General features: G+C 52.0%; 1 protein-coding gene across 8 annotated transcripts in view; it reads right to left on the minus strand.

The window, feature by feature from the left end:
- The window catches only part of SIPA1L3 (signal induced proliferation associated 1 like 3), a 237245-nt gene that overhangs the window by 56511 nt on the left and 162624 nt on the right, over positions 1 to 18110 (minus strand). For all 8 annotated transcript variants that reach the window (XM_042919979.1, XM_042919975.1, XM_042919974.1 and 5 more), the window contains 4 exons: positions 16985 to 17561; positions 9956 to 10230; positions 2442 to 2693; positions 1309 to 1446 (listed from right to left, as the gene is read on the minus strand). In XM_042919979.1, coding sequence (XP_042775913.1) covers positions 1309 to 1446; positions 2442 to 2693; positions 9956 to 10230; positions 16985 to 17561 — 1242 coding nt within the window. The remainder of the gene's footprint in view (positions 1 to 1308; positions 1447 to 2441; positions 2694 to 9955; positions 10231 to 16984; positions 17562 to 18110) is intronic.

Consider the following 18110-nt stretch of genomic DNA (forward strand, 5'->3'; position numbering starts at 1 on the left):
GAGCGGACAGATCCCTGCTCTTGCGGTGGGGGGTCTTATCTAAACAAACTCACGCACTCACCCCACCCAAGGATTTACCACGTGCCAGTCCCTGTGCTGTGTGACGGTCACGTACAGACAAACCGGGAAGGTCCTAGATCTTGAAGATATGTGTGCGCACACACGTTCTCTTAACTGCGCTAACAGAATGGAGGGAGAATGCTCAAGCCCACGGTCAGGAAACACACAGGGAACTGAGGGCAGAGTGGCAGCACCTAGTGCTGGGGGAGGTTCAGGGAAGGCTTCCCAGAGGAGGAGCATCAATGCTCAAGCTGGCAGGATGGGGGAGTGTGGGGTGAAGAGTGTGAAGAATCTGTAGGAGAGGGAGGAACACGGAGGAGGGCTCTGAAATTCAGACAGCCTACTCAGGAAAGTGCAAGTGGCCAAGGAGGGTGATACGTGGCACTGCACAACGCTGGAGAGGCGGGTGGGGCCTGGTGGCCACGGGGAGGAGCTAAGGCTGTGTCCTGAGGGCCGTGGGACACGTGGGAGGGTTTGAAGCAGGGGACGGGCACGGTCTGATACGGAAAGATCTCGTGGCTGCTGAGTGGAGGGTGGACCACAGGAGGTGGGACAGAGGGCTGGGGACTCAGGGAGGTGGCCAGGGTGAGGCACTGGGGAGAGGAGGAGGGTGTGGGGGGCCGAGCTGCTCAGGAGGCTGAATGGATGGACCGCAGTAATGGGGAGGAAGAAGGGAGACACCCAGGATGAAGCCCATGGCTCTGGCCTGAGGACACAGGTATATGGCGGCTGCCCCTGAGATGGAGATCCTGGAGGAAGGAGGGCACAGGGCACCAGGGCTGAGGGCAGCTGGATAGCCTGGGCATGAGGGAACCATGGAGGAGTTGAGAGGATCCCTCAGGCTGTCAGACTGGAGACGGGTCCAAGGGGACAGGACTGAAGTCTAAAAGGCCAGGAAAACTGGGTAATGCTGGTGGACTGGTCCTGCATAGGAGGAGCTGGAGAGGTCGTTGAATGGCCAAGCTAAAAGGCAGATGGTCTTGCTTAAACAAGGGATACACGTGTTAAGAAAATGGCAACTGAAATTCTGCTACAAGGAAAGCCAACAGTGAGTCTTGCCCAGGACAGCTTGGCCCAAAATCTTAATGGACATAGCCAATCCTCCTGGAGGTCCTCCGATGACCTTCAGGGATCCAGAAACCCCAGAAAATGGCAAATGAACTTGTAGGGTATGTACATTTCCTGGGGAAGAAGGATCCCCAGCTTTCATCAGATTCCTTAATTTGGAAAGAGTGAAGAGACTCTGACCTTTCTGGAGATGGCTTGTATCTCGCGTAGGTGGCCGAGCCGGGGGTGGAGAAGCTCCCAGAAGGCTGTCGGTAGGGAGGGACTTTGTCGGCCCCTGCTGGTGATGCTGTGTAAGGGGTTTCTGGGAAGCTGACAGGCCTGGAACAAAAACAGGAGGAAGGAGGTAGGGGTGAGTGAGAATGCTCCTGCTCTCAGAGGAGGGAAGCTAGACCTTTCCCTCAGGTCCAACCACATCCCATCGGCTTCATCTGCCACCCTCCCATCAGGATGGAGGGACGGCTGCTGAACCATCCCTCAGGGTGGTGGGAGACCAGGATACCCCCGCCTTCCCTCTCCCACTACAGATGCAGTGGTCAGCTTCCACAGCCCTGACCGAGGCCTGACAGGCTGCGGAAGCAAGATGCCCCTCTGCAAGCTGGATTCCTTCACTTCTTGGAAAATTTTCTTTATTTAAAAAAAAATTTTTTTTTTTAACATTTATTTATTTTTGAGACAGAGAGAGACACAGCATGAGCAGGGGAGGGTCTGAGAGAGAGGGAGACACAGAATCCGAAACAGGCTCCAGGCTCTGAGCTGCCAGCCCAGAGCCCGACGCGGGGCTCAAACTCACAGACCGCAAGATCATGACCTGAGCCGAAGTCGGACGCCCAACCGACTGAGCCACCCAGGCACCCCTCTTTATTTTTAAATATACACTACATTCGAAATAATTTATCTGCAAGGTATCCACCATCATAATCAAACCCAACTCCTAAAGCTACCACCCAACCCAAGAACTAGAATGGCACCAACACAGGCCTGCTTTCCACTTCCCTGCCTCCCCCAGGAAGCAATCACTACCCTGAATTTCGTGCTTCTCAGTCCCTTGATCTTTTAAAAAATATATAGTTTTAATCATACATGGTCTGATGGATATCCAGCCTCCGACATGGAGCTCCCCAGCACCGGGCCCTCACACAAGAGGCTCGTAATGAAAATTTAAGGGAAGGAAGGGAGGGAGGCAGAAGGAGGAGAAGGAGAGAAAGACTGAGGGGAGAAGGAGACTGGAAAAAAGGGGTAGGAGAGAGAAAAGGGCAAAGCACAGAGGAGCTAGACGGGAGGGAGACAGGGTGGCGCCCCTCTTTAGCCCTTACCTCTTGCTGTGCAGGGGCTGGGGCTCCCGGAAGGGGACCATGGGGGTCTGCTTCGGGGGCCGGCTCAGGGATTGGGCATGGCCGGGGGTGCTGGGGCTGGCCCACTTGGAGGCGGGTAGAGAGTTGTGGGAGGCGGGCCCGCTCCACTGCCAGGGAGCGTTGCTGCGGTAGGGGGGCCGGCCCCCGGGGGTCATGCTCTCTGGCTCCGTCTTCGGCTCCGAGGTATTCATGTCATAGGTCTCCAGCCAGCCCCTGGGAAGAAAAACACGGTTACTCCGAAGGGCCCCAGCCCACCAGCACGCTTGCCTGTTGCCCAGGAGAGGCTGCCGTCTCGTCACACTGGGCTGGGTTTCCTGGCCAAATCTGAACCATGAAGGCCTGTTTTAAAGGCCGAGGAGATACCGTTTAAATTGATCTGAAACTTAGCAGCTCGGAGAAGTCAGGACAGGGCCCAACACCCAGGCTCTGACCGCTTGGCCCTCTCTTCCTCATCTCCTCTCCTCACACTCTCTTTGCCTTCCTTCCTCACCCTTCTCCCTCACCCAGGCCTCAAGTGGGCCAATGTCCTCCATGGAATGGCTCAGCACCCACCCCCTTCCCCCACAGCAGTCCTCGGGGCCAGAAAGGCGGATGCCCTCAGAATCAAAGGATAGTATCTGCCTTGTTCCAAAGAAGCTCAAAGGCAGCTGGAAGAGGAGCAGGTGACCTACTTTGCAGGGTGATTGAAAAAAAAAAGCCACGAAATCCAGAACCTTGAAATAGATGCAGAACGGCCTGTGACTCCCCCCAGACCAGGCTGGCATGCAAACCGCGGTGCTCCTGGCTCGAGGCGGGGAGATCCGCAGGCTGGGCTGGCATTCTCCACCGCTGCTGCAGTGCGGCACGGGAGGGGGCTCTGAGCCCAAGGAGGGGGCTGCGCTCGCGACATCCACCTCCCAACAGCTGTGGGAGCTGAGCCTGGAGGAGCCTGGAAGCTCTCGTGCCCTCATCGAGCTGATCCTCTGTGGCTCTCCTGAGTCCTCTAGAGGGAACTTTCAGGGCTGGCAAGAGATCTGGTGGATTTGGTGGCTGGGGGCTCAGGACGTGGCTGCTAGGGAGTCTTCAAAAGGTGACCCGAGTAGGTGCTCTGGCACCTGGGCCCAGCACGCCGTGTTCTTTAGGAACATTAGCTCCTGACACCAATGCCTCACCAGGCATCACATGGGGAGTGACAGCAATACAAATGTCCAGCAGAACCCGCAGAAATGCCAGGCCCGGGTGGAGGCGGACGAGGGTACCATCACGGTGCTGCAGCACACACAGCTGCTCTGGCCGGCCCAGCTTTCACACCTCTTCTCCTGAGAGCACGTCTGCGTGCACTTCTCGGCTCCGGGTATGAGAACGTCGCCCGGGGCCTGGCCAATCAGAAACTCCTCTCCCTCTGGACACCACGACTGGCACAGGACTGTTATGTGCCTTACACGGAGACAGCATCAACTCTGGAATGGTTTTTGGAACTCCTGGGGGAAGGATCTAGTTCACTGGGGCTGCTGCACTGGGGAGTCCTAAGCTGAAGCTGTGAAGAAGGGTGGGTCATCTTTGTTCCCACCAAGTGCGAGATGGCCTGAGAATGACAGTGACAGAAAAGGAGATAGGTGATGAAGATTCCTGGTGAGGGCGTCCGAGACCCTGCATCTGGCCCCATCTAGATCTTGCTCTGTCTCCTGGTTTGTCAGGGTACAGAAGCCAGTAAAGGCTTTGTTTTGCTTCACAAAGTTTGAGTTGGTTCTGTTGTTGGGAACCAGAATCCTGATCACTGCACCGCACTTGAGAGAGAAGTTAAGTAACCTGTTCGAGGTCACACTGCCAGTAAGAGGTGGAAATTGGATTTAAATACAGTTAAGTTGATTCCAAAGGCCACAACTTTAACGCCGATGCACACTGGCCCACTGAAGAGTGGTGTGGGAACCAATGAGTGGATTTCTTGGGTCCGTGACTTCTCTCCCAGTTACTGACAGCCTGGCCTTTGGCGAGGAGTCCTTGGGCATGATCTCAGAGAGGGAAACATTATCCAATAATCTTGAAGGCAGCACAGGGCGGTGGGGAGCCAGGGATTCTGGGACAGATGGCCAGTTCAGATCCCAGCCCTGCCACTTACAGCTTGCGTGGCCTTGGGCGAACGATTTCCTTCTCAGAACCTCAGTTTCCTCATCTGTAAGATGGTGGTGGCTGCAAGCATTCTAGAACATTAGGAGAAAGTCTGGCATGTGCCACATGCCTAATAAACAGGATTTGATGCTGTTGCCTCCTCCAGCCGATTCTGTGGCCAATCTGTCTGCTGTTCCCACAGGCTCAGAGGTGAGTGTCCTTTCCATCTTCTCAAGTCCAGCCACACCTCCCTGGGGGCTCTGGAACAAATTGTTCCCCACCGGCCTGAGAACTACCGGCACCTAAACCACCCTGAGAACTCAGCAGAGGAATGCAGATACCTGGGTCTCGTCTCTGCTCACCTGAATCAGAATCTTCCTTGAGGTGGGGCCCAGGGATTTGCATTTTACCAAGTTGCCAAAGAGGATTTTGACACATGGAAAAGTTTGAGAAACCCACTTCGTTGATTTGGTTTTTGAATTGTATTTTTTAAGGTTATTTATTTATTTTGAGAGAGAGAGAGAGAGAGTCCACGCTTGTGCAGGCAGAGAAGGGGCAGAAGGGGCAGAGAGAGAAGCCCAAGCAGGCTCTGTGCTGTCAATGTGAAGCCTGACCTGGGGCTCGATCTCATGAACTGTGAGATCGTGACCTAAGCTGAAACCAAGAGTTGGACACTCAACTGACTGAGCCACCCAGGTGCCCCTACTTATTGAACTGTTTTTAAAGATTAAAGTGAGATAAAATGCCATTTCCTGTCCCTTATCCCTGTTCCCCAGTTTCACCCACCAGAAGCAACCACAGCTTCCAGTTTCTTGTCTGTTCTTTCAGAAATATTCTATGCAGGTATATCTATGCAGAGAGATCCTATGCAAACAGTATTTAAAATAGAAATCGGGGCGCCTGGGTGGCTCAGTCGGTTGAGCGTCCGACTTCAGCTCAGGTCATGATCTCACGGTCCGTGAGTTCGAGCCCCGTGTCGGGCTCTGTGCTGACAGCTCGGAGCCCGGAGCCTGTTTCAGATTCTGTGTCTCCCTCTCTCTCTGACCCTCCCCTGCTCATGCTCTGTCTCTCTCTGTTTCAAAAATAAACAAACATTAAAAAAAATTAAAAAAAAAATAAAATAGAAATAAAAAGAATAGCACACTTAACTCCAAATATCATCTTGCTCCCCCCTCCCTCTTTGCCCCCCCAATTACTATTTCTTACCAGGCCCTCTCAGCACAAACAAATTCACTTTATTTCCTTTAAACAATCAAATACTATTGCATCACACGGATGTCCTAGGATTTACTTAGCTGGTCCTCTGTGGTTAGATATTTAGGTTGCTTCTAGTCTTGTGCTTGACCAATAGTGTTGCACTAAACACCGTGTTCCAACCTCAGCCACATGCAGGAGGCATCTGAGAGAGGACCGCCCCCAGGCTCACAGACCTCTGTCCTCACTGCCTCCTTGTCCTCAATTCCCAACAGCCTAGTTGCTGGAGGCCACGGGGGCTCCTTTCTTACCTCTCTTACTTACTTGTGTGGTTTCAATTTTCCTTCTCAGGGAGGAGTTTCTAACCCCCTGACTGGAGCTCCTGAGTCTAACTAAAGGGGATAAAAGCATCCCAGATTGCCTTCCCCATCAGGAAGTGACAGAGAAAAGTGAGATGAGAACATCCCTCCTGAGCCTGTGCAAGCGCCCAAGATCAACATGACCATCTCATTAGGCTGTGGGACGTTCTCGCAGCTACCCGGCCCGGCTCAGCTGTGGCCAGTGGTGCTGGGATCACTCAAGAACCCGTCCTGTGGCCTGGGAGTGTGTGGATGACTCACTCTACCCTATTCAGTGTCTGAAGAGCATGGGGTCCAGATGCACACCATGCTGAGCCTGGCTGGTGGCAGGGACAGCACCTCTGCCCATCCCTGTGCGTCTCCCCTCAGAGCTTATCTCGCCATTTGAGCCAGAAGAGGCCAGGGCTGCAGCAAGAGGCTGGACAGACCCCCGAGTTGGGATTATCAGCTCTGCAAATGAGGTCAGCCAGACACCTCTGCATTTGAAGAACAACAAAAACCACACAAGTCTCAGCCCACACCTGCCCTTGCAAACAGGACATTCTGTTTCTGTGGCTGCCTTATAAAGGCGGCAGGCTGACAGCTCTCCTAATGAGGGCAGGGAGCGGGGCTCATCTGTCTGGTCATGCCCTCCCTGGCCTGGTCTCCCCAAAGCCTCCCCAAAGCTGGAGAAGGAACTTGCAGACTTTCACTTTTGCTTCAGTTGGCCCCTACCTGCAGGTCCAGGGAATCTGTGTGGCCTCTCGTGCACCTCCAGTTTTGGAGTCGTCCGGCAGGCGGGCTGGCTTACCGTGTGCACACGTGTGGGCATGGGTGTGGGTGCAAAGCAAGGCGGCGGGGCGGGGGGGAGTCTGCTGGGGAGCTCGCCTGCGGACTTACTTTGGCTCGACTTGTCCCTGCAGAGCCCGGCGCGGGTGTGGCCGGGCCAAGGCGCCACAAGTGGGCTGAGAGAAGGGGACGCCTGGGGTTAGACTGGAGTCCCAAGGCCGGGAGAGTGGGGAGGTGGGAGAGGGGAGGCCAAGCCCTTGGCTGAAGGATTTCGCTGTGCCCAGAACTTCCCCCTACCAAGGTCAGAGCAAGCGAGAAGGGGCGGATGGAGCCACCACCCCTGGGCATGCGCACAGCGTTCTGAGGCGGTGGAACACGGCGGGGCCGGGACACCTGGATTGAGGTTTGTCGGCCACTTAGTAGCTGTACAACCCTGCGCAAGCGACGGGTCCACTCTGGGACTCAGCTTGCTCGTCTGTAAAATGAGGATGACGCCAGCCCTGTGAGGTCACATGTATGTAGCCCTCAGGGTCCCCTCACCTCACCTCCCCTTTGGCTCACTCTGCTCCTGACCCCCTTTCTGGTCTGTCAACAAGCCAAGGGCCTTTGTCCTCACTTTCGTAATGGCCACTCCCCCCTGAAGGCCTTTCTTCTGGCTCCATCTCACCTTCAGGCCTTCCCTGACCACCCTGTCCAAAGTCGGGCAGCGCTCTTTACTTCCTCACACCCAGTATCCCCCAGCTGGTGTCTCTAGAGCACCTCCTACAGGCCAAGGGCTGTTCTCTGTGCTTTACAAAGCTTTTCTCCAACTTCCCAACTGCCTTTGGGGAAAGGACCTATTACTGTCCTCATTTTACAAATGAAGAAACCGAGGCACAGGGTAAGAGGCCACTAGCCCAGGGCGACAGTCACTACGGGGCAGAGCTAAGATTCAAACCTAGGTAATCTCACCGTAGAGCCTGCCTCCCCCTCTGCTATGTGAAATCATCCTATTTGCTTACTTGTTTATCGTCTGCCTCCCCTGATCCATTCGGTAGCTCTATGAGGGCCAAGGCCTTGACTGTCTCCTGTGCAACTGTGTTTCCAGCACTTGGAAGGTAGTGATTTTCTCTCTCTCTCTTTCTGTCTCCGGTCACCTCTGGAGGTTGCTAGGGTACCAACTCATTATTCTGAAAGCTGCATTTACCTTGCCTTTTCCATATAATAAATTACACCTCAGAGTAACCAAATAGTTACTGAAGGGACATTCTTTTTAGAAAAATTTCAGTCAATAAATGAAGGAGGAATGATGGAATTGAGAATACCACTCGGTACCATGTGATGCATGACAAAATAACTGATCTAGGCAATCATGTCGAAGAGCTGCTGAGGGGGACAATGCATAATGACGGGTCAGCTGCTACCATCTAACCCTCCGACTGCCCTTAGGGTCACTCACGGAGGGTCAACCAGACACGTGGTGCCTCTTGACAGACACACACCTAGGAAGTGGTGTTACCAAAAGAAATTTAACCGGAATTGGATCAAGCTTCTACATCAAACTCCAGTTTACAGGAAATTCATGTGCTAGAGAAACAGGGTAAAGGACATCAGAGGGATGCAAGCAGCTAAATCCAGGAAGTGAGAAACTCTGAAGGACAAGTAACCTGGCTTCTTCCCAAGCTAAACTGCAAGGGGAATAGAAAAGAGGAAGGAGAAGCTTATAGGTTAAGAGAGCCTAAAGACACCCATCAACCACATACAACAGGAGGAGCCTGATTAACAAAACAACTCTTCTAAAAACATTTTTCTTTTTTTAATTTTAGGGGGAGAGTGGCAGACAGAGAGGGAGAGAGAGTATCTTAAGAAGGCTCTGTGCTGAGCCCCACACGGGGACTGTGAGATCATGACCTGAGCCGAAATCAAGAGTCAGATACTTAACTGACTGAGCCAGCCAGGTGCCCCAACAAAACAATTATTTTTAAAAAAGATCTCTCTGATACAACAGAAAGGTAAACACAGATGGGTAATTGATACTGACTTACTGTTAAAATTTTTAAGCATCATCATAATTTTTTAGAGGTGCTTATTGAGTAGAGATACATTCTAAACATTGGGATGGATTCAAATGATCCAAGATAGGGGTTCAAATAATCCAAGATAGGGAGGTACAGAGATTGAAAAAAAAGAAAACCCAAAACTGGCCACATGTTGCTTAGTGTTGAAACGGGGCTCAGTACACTTTTAATATGTTTGAAGTGTTCCAGTAAAAAAAAAAACCCAAACAAACTCTCCGCTGTCTTCCCACTTTCCGTGGAGTAAAACCTGAGCCTGTCACTGTGACCATAAGCTCCCCCAAAGGTTGCCCCCACCTCTCACCCCTGTTCCAGCCACATTGGTCTCTCCATGCTGCACGGACAGATGTGTCACACACACTCACACTCACACTTTGGAGCCTCTGTCCACACTCTGTCTGGGACCCCCTGGTCCAGAGAAGACCACAAGGCTGCCTCCACCCAGTAGCCCTCCCTGATAATGTAAGTAAGCAGTTCTCCCACCATGGGGCAGGCCCTTTATTTACTCTGCTTTAGTTTTCTTCTTAAGCCTTATTACTGCCTGGTCCTGCATTATATCTATTTAATTACTGCCTGTCCCTTCCTCTAGAACACAAACTTCTAGGGAGCAGGCGCTCTGTCTCGTTACTGCTGTATCCCCAGCTTCGAATGGAGCTTGCACATACTCGGGGCGCAATAAATATGTATTGAAGGAGTGAACCCAGTACAGTGTGGCCTCGGGGCAAGCTACTTTTCACGCTGTGTGCATCATCTACAAAATGGAACTGATGAGAGTGCCCACCTCGTGGGGCTGTTACAGACATTAAATGGGACAGTACGCATTTGCAGAGCTTCAACCGTAACTGGCACGCAGTATGTGCTTGATAGTTACGGACTCTCACCTGGTTGCCATCGTGGCTCTTCCTCCTGAGAAACGCCCTCGAGTGACAGTACTGGGGCGGGGGCACACGCGGGCTCTCTGGAAGCTGCCAACCCCCACCTGGCTCCCACCTTACAGGGCAGATGCCCTTACCTCCGGGGCGTGCCGTCGTCGAAAGGCGGGATGATGACCACCTTGACAGTGACAGAGGTGCGCAGGAGGTCGATCATCTGATCGTGGGTCAGCGTGACCACGGCCACCTTGCAGATCTCCACCAGTCGGCTACCTTGCCGGAGGCCGGCCTGCCAGGCAAACCCGTAGTCCTCCACCTCGGCCACTGTCCCATCATACTTCACGTGGAAGCCCAGCTGCCCGAGCCCGTTCCGCCTCAGGGTCATGTCCACCGTCTCCCAGCCGTTGGTCATGACCTGTAGGCGACAGGTAGGATCTAGCCTCAGAAGCTGTTTGGGGGCCAGCTCTGGACGATCCCTGTACAGATTTCCCCGCTTTGGGGCCAAAGACCCTGCTGACTCCCATCTCTCCCAGGTGATGCCAGGGTATAGGAGCACAAACACCTACCTAGTCTCAGCCTGGACCCCTGACTTCTGAAGACGAAATGTGGATATGCAACTATATGGCTTATTAGCTTGCAGAGATGGTGGCAGTCAGGAGCCAGCCATGTATTCCAAAGGCCCCTGGTCTCCCTCCTTCCCAGCTATGGCAGTATTATACTTCTTGGCCCCTTGGGGTGGGTGGGCTCTGGGACTTGTTTTGGTCACAACTTGAGTTGTGAGTGGAACTGTCATGTCATTTAGGTTGGGGCATTTACTTGCTAGAGTGAGACCCCCCCCCCCCCCCCCTTAGGCCTTTCCCCTCTACCACAGCTACCAGGATTATTCCAGATAATGGCTGTTTGGTCAGCTAGAGTTCCAGAGTTAGAACAATGTGGAGCAGAGATCTCTGGTGAACCCAAGACGGACATGTAGTGTGAGCAACAGATAAACCTTTGTTGTTCTATTTTTTTTTTTTTAATATATGAAATTTATTGTCAAATTGGTTTCCATACAACACCCAGTACTCATCCCAAAAGATGCCCTCTTCAATGCCCATCACCTCCCCTCCCCTCCCTCCCAAACCTTTGTTGTTCTAAGCCACAACTATTTTATCCTGACACAGTGACTCTGAACAAAGTAAGCCAGAGGAGCAACCGACCAGAGATCCTGGGATCTTTTCTGGGTGGGGGCTCGCGCCATATTCTTTACTTCCTCATTCTCAGAGCCACAAACCCCTTCCCAATCTCCTCCTCAGACCGTCCTCCAGCCTGGACCTGACCAGACCACACAAGGCCTTGCTTCATCCGTGTGTGGTTTTTGCCATGATATTGTATACTGTAAACAGGAGGACCCGCGGAAGAGGACCTCAGCCCTTCAGCATGTCCTTAGGGATTCTCTCCTCTTCTTGGGAGAAAAGAACCTAACAAGCCATGGCTACGGCTATTAAACAAGTCACATCGAGATCTGTCTGCCCTCTCCTAAAACTGCATTAAGGAAAGAGAACGTGTAATAGTTCAAATTGCCTGTGAGAAGCCATTCCCCGGCTAGAAGTTATGGTATTTGAACGTACTTGTTACAACAGTGGCTTTCACACTTTTTCTGGCCACTATGCACACTAAGCAGGTTGTATGTCACAAACCAGTCTATGCATTCACACGTGCGTTAACCCACAAATATTCCTTGCAATCCAAATCGATCACATTCCTGAGTGTAGGTAGCAGGAAATGAAGAGTGTGGACGGGAAAGGCCTCACCTGAAGACATAACCACATTTGACGCAGATGGGGAGAATTTGGAAAGTGGGGGACAAATGTAGCACTGGGGCAACACCTCACAAAGGACTACTTATCCTTACTTACTGGGATGGACTGCGATACTCTGTCTTCTTTCCTATCCTGTCCTCAAAAATTCTTGATTGAGACCCAGTAATTGATTTCACAGTCCAACTTGTTCATGCGACAAGAAAGAATTATTGTTCCTTCTTTATGTGTGACAATGACAAGACAGTTGTTTTTTGGGGGTCTGTGTGTTTTCAGGATAAATGCTGAAATGTGTACAGATGATATGATAGGATGTCTAGGATTTGTTTTGAAATAATCAGGTGGAAGGGAAGGGAGGGAAGGGAGGGAAGGAAGAAACAAGACTGGCCACGGGCTGGCTGATAATCGTGGAAAACTGGTGAAGGCCCAGGAGTTCGCTAGGTGAGTCTCTTTACTTTGGTGTATGTTTGACATTTTCCATAGTTAAAAAGTTTAAAAAACCGGTTGCAGAGGAAAGCCTGGTGTTCAGTGCATCAGAAGAGAAAGTTGTGACTGACTTCATCCTAGCCCGTGACTTCTGCTTGGGGAGTCAAAATTCTTCTCCTTGAAGCAGTCACCCTTGTGTCCACAGAATCTGGTTGTGAGTTACAGAGAAACGTCTGGTGTGTCTGTGCCCCTGACCAATTAGGCCACACCAGGCCAGGAGGGGGTGGGGAGGGCCTGACCTTCCTCAGAGGCTTCAGCGAGGCTGCTGACTGCCGTCCATTCTCCACTCTTCCCTTCCTCCTTTCAGTACCAAGACCTCCCACGGCAAAACAGATTCGGACGGGCGCACAGCCACCCGGCTGAGGCCCCCCATGTCTCAGCTTCTCTCGCAGCTAGGTACGGACATATGACTTGGTTTTGGCCAACAGGACAGGAGTGGAAGTGATGGAATTTCTAGGTTGTGCTCTTCAAAATAAAATTGCTTGCCCTCCACACTCACACCTTCTGCCTCCCCACAGACAGGAACGGGGATATGGAGTCATACCAACCGATACAGAAGGAAAATGAGGTGTCACAAGACAAAAGGGGTGTAAGTCCCTGAGCTGTCCCTGCCACCTTGAGCAGCCTGGGCATTAACTACAAGAGAAAGAAACTCCCGCCTTGTTTTGGCCACTGGATCTCTCGGTCTCTTTTAGCAGCTCAGCCTGTAGCGACCCACTACAGCTGTTTTCGATCATTTTGGAGAGAGGAGAGAGCCGGTAACTGAACTCTGTAGCTGCTGTCTCTTAAAACCCTTTTTTTTGTTGTTGTTGTTTATTTATTTTTCAGAGGGTTGGGAGGGGCAGAGAGAGAGGGGGACAGATGATCCGAAGCAGGTTCTGCTCTGACAGCAGAAATCCCAGTGAGGGGCTAGATCCCATGAACTGTGAGATCATGACCTGAGCTGGACACTTGGCCGACTGCACCACCCAGGCGCCCCAAACTTTTTTTTTTTTTTAAAGTTAATTTATTTTGAGAAAGACACAGAGAGAAAGACAGAGAATCCCAAGCGGCACTGTCAGCACAGAGCCCGATGCAGGGCTTGAAGTAACAAAATGTGAGATCATGACCTGAGCCAAAGTCACGAGTCAGATGCTTAACCAACTGAGCCTCCCAGGCACCCATGCTCTCTTAAATGTCTGACAATTCTGTCCCCTTTGCTTTTCTCACAAACCAAAGGAAGCCCCACTTGAAGAACAGAAGCATTCCTGACGTTTACAAGATTCTAGAAAGGCCCCACGGCACAGGGAACACCTTACGAGACCAAACACATACCTGTTCAGAGGACCCTCTGCCAGGCCAACCCTGCCTTTTTAAAGTTCATCTTCCTGGGGACTGATCTGTGTGTGCCAGGCACTGATTAAGCCCTTCATATGCCCAATTTCACCATTATCTCACTTGTGAAGCAGGTACAACTGCTTTGCTTATCTTTCAGATGTTAAGACCTGTACAGACCTGACTTTTTAACTCTTGCTTTTACCTTCCACGCTGTATTCCCCGCTGCCCCCTTTTTTAATTTCCCCCTCATTCTTCACCAGGACGATTCCTACTTCTTGTTCTGATCTCGGTTTAAAAGTTATTTCCTCAGGGAGCCCCCCATCCCAGGCTCACAAGCTGGGGTACTCGGTGGGCAGTGGACATGAGACGCAAGTTGGTGGAATGTGGCTAAATGCTGCACTTGTGCCCCATCTGAAGCGGGCACTTATGGCCTTGCCTCGGCTGACCTGTGCAAATGCACGTCCAGCACAGCCAGATCCCCCGGAAAGACACACTTCTATGAAGTCTTCCGAATGCTAAGCTTTGGTAACCAACTGAGTATGTCTGGGGGCTACATCCAACCCGTGGGCTTGAGACCTCTCCCCACGATAGGTTCCCTGGCATCCTCAATACTTCCTCTTTAACCTCTCGGCACTTGTAACTCCTTGTTCGGTATCTGCCTCAGATGGGAGTCCCGGGAGGGCGGCCACGGCCCATCATGGTCACTGCTGTGTCCCAGCACTGTCCGGCTCAGAGACAGGGGCATAACTTAACAAACGAAGGATGTCTGACTCCTGGCTCTGCTGGGGAGGGCAGGGACTCCTTGCCCTGGAGGGCTCTGCGCAGCAGACAGATTTGCCATCATGAGTCACTTAAGATGGGCTTGTCCCTTCGCAGAAGATGGCTTACGTCATCACTTCCTGGCCACCTGGTTCCTCAGTGGGCTTTGGGGCACTGAGATTGTGAGGAGGGCTGCGGTAACGGGCTGCAAAACACTGCGCCAACAGTAGGCTCGGGGGTGGGTGTGGGACGGAGTGGCACAGAGAGGATGTGGGTAAAATGTGTAACCTGGCGCGGTGCCTGGCACGGTCACTGCACAAGAAACGTGAGCTGCTGTCAGGATTTGGGGAGGAAGCATCCTCTCGTGTTAAAGAACCCAGGTACTTAACTCTCTGGGTTCCAGATTCCTCATCCGTGAAGTGGGGATGATAATGGTATCTCCCTCACCGGGTTTTTGTAAGAAGAAAATGCCAAGTCGTGCCAGGCACTGAGCAGGGTCGGACAGCCCTCCACAAATGTTCGCTCTTGCTATTACTATAGGGTAGTGATACACCCATGCGTTCAGTACAAGTTCACTGAGCGTCTCCTGCATACGGGCTTGAGTGCTAAGGACAGCGCAGTGAACGACAAATACACAAATACACTTTGTGTGGTGGTAAGTGCCATGGAGAAAATTAAAGCAGGGTAAGTGGGTGGAATATGCTCAGTCGGGGTGGGGGGTTGCGATTTTACATATGAGGCTTCCCTGATAAGATGACACGTGACTAAAGTGCTCCAGCGAGAGAGTGCGGGCAGTGGAAAGGCTGGTTGCCTGCCTAGCACACTCGGGAAGCAGCAAAGGTCTGTGTATCCAGGGCAGAGAGAGCGACAGGATGCCAGATCACGCGGGGTCTCATGTGCTACTGCAAGGACTCTGGCTTTCACCTAGGGTGGGCAGACGGTTCTGAGCATAGCAGTGATGGGACCAGACCCCTTGGGACTGCCTTACTGAGGACAGAACATAGGGAAGCAAGGGTGGAGGCGAGGGAGACAGGGAGGAGGTGACTGCAGAGTCCAGGAGAGGCTGGGGGAGGCTGTGGAAGGGGCGGGGTGGCTGGAGACTGCCCACCGGAGCCAGACGGGATGTGGGTGTGAGAGGAAGAGAACAGCAAGGCTGATGCCAAGGCTTTTGACTTCAATAAATGGAGCAACGGACTTGCCCTTTATGTTAACAGGAAAATTCTGGGGGGCAGGGGAGGAAAACCAGGAGTTTGCTCTTGCACATGTTTCAGGGGCTTACAGACACCTGGGTGGAGATGCCGATAAGCTACCAGTCTCGAGTTTGGGCACAGATAGGTTCTGGAGTCAGGAAAACCTGGATTCAGATCCCAGTCTGCCATCTGCTGGCTGCATGACCTTATGTGAGTATCTATACCTCTCTGAGCCTCAATTTCCTCATCTCGTCAAGTGGAGACACGAACAGTACCTACACTCCATGGGGTGGTCAAAGACTGTGAGATCACGCACGTAAAATGCTTATTAGCACAGACTCAGGGTTCAATTAAACTTATTCAACTAGCCAACCAATTAGTATTTACTGAACACCTACTACGTGCCAGGCAGTCCTGATGGAGGCATGGGACATACGCAAGTGAATAAAACAGATGGAGGCCCTGGGTCTCCGACCCCACATCCGTGTTGCTACCAAAAACTAATGTTGTTACCTAAAGCTAAGCATGAATTTTGGGCTGAGGAAAGCTGAGGGCAGGGCCTTATCAATGCAGCCTGAATTTAATGAGACAGTGCAAAGGCCCAGAAGGGTGAACATGGTGGGATCTGGAGGTCACAGCCCACCAAGTCAGGCAAGCTTGTCTGGGCGGCATAACTCATCCAATCCTTAAAACTTTCACATGACGTATGGTAATTTTTGTTCCCATTTTTCAGATGGGGAAATTGAGTCACACAGCAGTTAAGAACTTGGCTCAAGGTCGCACGGCTGGCCAGTGGCAGTGCCAGGACTTGAAGCCAGGCCTTCTGACTCTAGAACCCAGGTCTCATGTTACGCACCCTTCCCTATTTCACATGCACGACCCGCCCTCCTGTTAAACCCACCAAGAGCCCATTGCTGACTACAGCGTTCCCTTTCACAGAGCTCAGATGTGGCCCGAGTACTTCTTACCACAGTGCTTCAAGCCTTCACCAACGTAGCTGTCACCCGACTTGAAATCTGTCACTCTTGCTTTGACCACCAGTCTGAGTCGGAGAGGTCTACCAGGAGTTTAGGGTAAGAATTCACCCAGACTGTGAACCTTCGTCTTTTAACAGAGGAAGTTAAGCCACTCAGGTTTATCGTGATTACTGATGTGGACTTATTCCCGCTATATAATTTTCTGTTTGTTTGTTTCCTGTACTGTGCTTTCTCATGTTCTCCCCAGGTCCCTGCTTATGCCCTATCCTTTAGTGGCCTGGAAGCTTTTCATTCTATTTTAATTCTTCCCCAAAGTACCCTTACATTTTGAATGTAAGCATAAACTTGTATCTCCTATCAACTTCTAGAGTGAATAAATACATCTCTGTCTTCCCAAGGTGATGACAATGGAGAGCCTTGGATCCCTGGCCCAAACCTTCCCTAGAAAAGAACCCAGGGTGCAGGGCCCACAAGCCCCCCTAGTGTGTAAGTGGCAATTCTGGTTCTCTTGGGGCCAGTTAGTGTCCTGGCCTGACTGACTGGGCTGGGGTGGGAGTGGGGGGTTCCCTAAGTGGGGTGGTTCCCTAAGGCCTGGGCCAAACCACAGAAGTGCTGTACCACTGCCGAGCTCTCTCCCTTACCTTCAGTCTCTGGACGATTTCCCTTATGTCGTCCACAGAGCCTTCTGTGGACTGCACGAAGATGTGGTCCCCTCGCCCATAGAAGATTTTGAGAGTGGAGGAGTCTGGGGTCCAGCCGATGACATCCCCACAGTAGCAGTTGAACACCACCTCCTTGGTGCGAAGGTCCAGGAGCACCACAAACTCATTGGAAATCCCCAAAATGCAGTCAATTTCTACCCCCTGGGCATAGTCCTGGGCCGCCACCCTCCAGGCGATGGCGCCTGCGCTGTGCTGCTCAGCGCCTGCCCGTGCTTTTGTCTTTTCCTTCTTCTTGGAGGTCAGGGAGATGAGGTTAAATTTGCCAGTGGAGTCAATGGGTGTGTTAGAGACACAGTTTTCAGCCAGGTCCTTGAGGTACTCCTGGCGGGTCCTGGTGGCCATGGTGTGGAATTTGTCAGACTTGTGTGCAGCGTTCTCGGCATTAATCACCTTGGCCAGCAAGAAGTCTCTGAAGACATCAGACTTGCGGAATGTGGTTCCACTGGGGATGGGGGGACCAAAAGCAGGAGCATCTTTGGATCGGGTCACAGCCATACTGAGGAGGGAGAAATAGATGGTAGAAAGAAAGGCACTTGAGATTCCCTTCAGAAAGAAAACATGCAATCAGATACAGGAGTGTGCTTTGTAGGAATGGAAATAGTTACGTCTAACTAGTAAGTTGCTGGCTAGACTGGAAACTTTCGACAGCCTTAGGGCGTGGATATGCATTTTTTTTACTTCCTAGAACATCCACTGCTGTTAGAACATCCACTGCTGTTCAAAGAAGAATTCTCCTACCGCTGTTCCATTTCGGTTATTCTCATCTTACATACATACAAACTATGTGGTAGGTTACAGTTTGGCAAACACTCACTCCTCCCTCTCCACCTTTGAGGGGAGGTACGTCCCCACCCTACTGATCCTGGGTAACTTGATTTAGCCAATGGTTTTCAAGCAAGGCATGCCTCCTGCGCTCCTGCCTTCTCCGGGAGCTAAACATGCCCCATGGGGGCCCCAGAAGGATGAGGGACACCTGTAGCAGACCTGGACCCAATCCGTGGCCGGGAGCCAAGGCCAGTCAGACCTGTGGATGTGTGGGCCAGAG

The sequence above is a fragment of the Panthera leo genome, chromosome E2 (genome assembly GCF_018350215.1).
Source record: "Panthera leo isolate Ple1 chromosome E2, P.leo_Ple1_pat1.1, whole genome shotgun sequence".
Taxonomy (NCBI): domain Eukaryota; kingdom Metazoa; phylum Chordata; class Mammalia; order Carnivora; family Felidae; genus Panthera; species Panthera leo.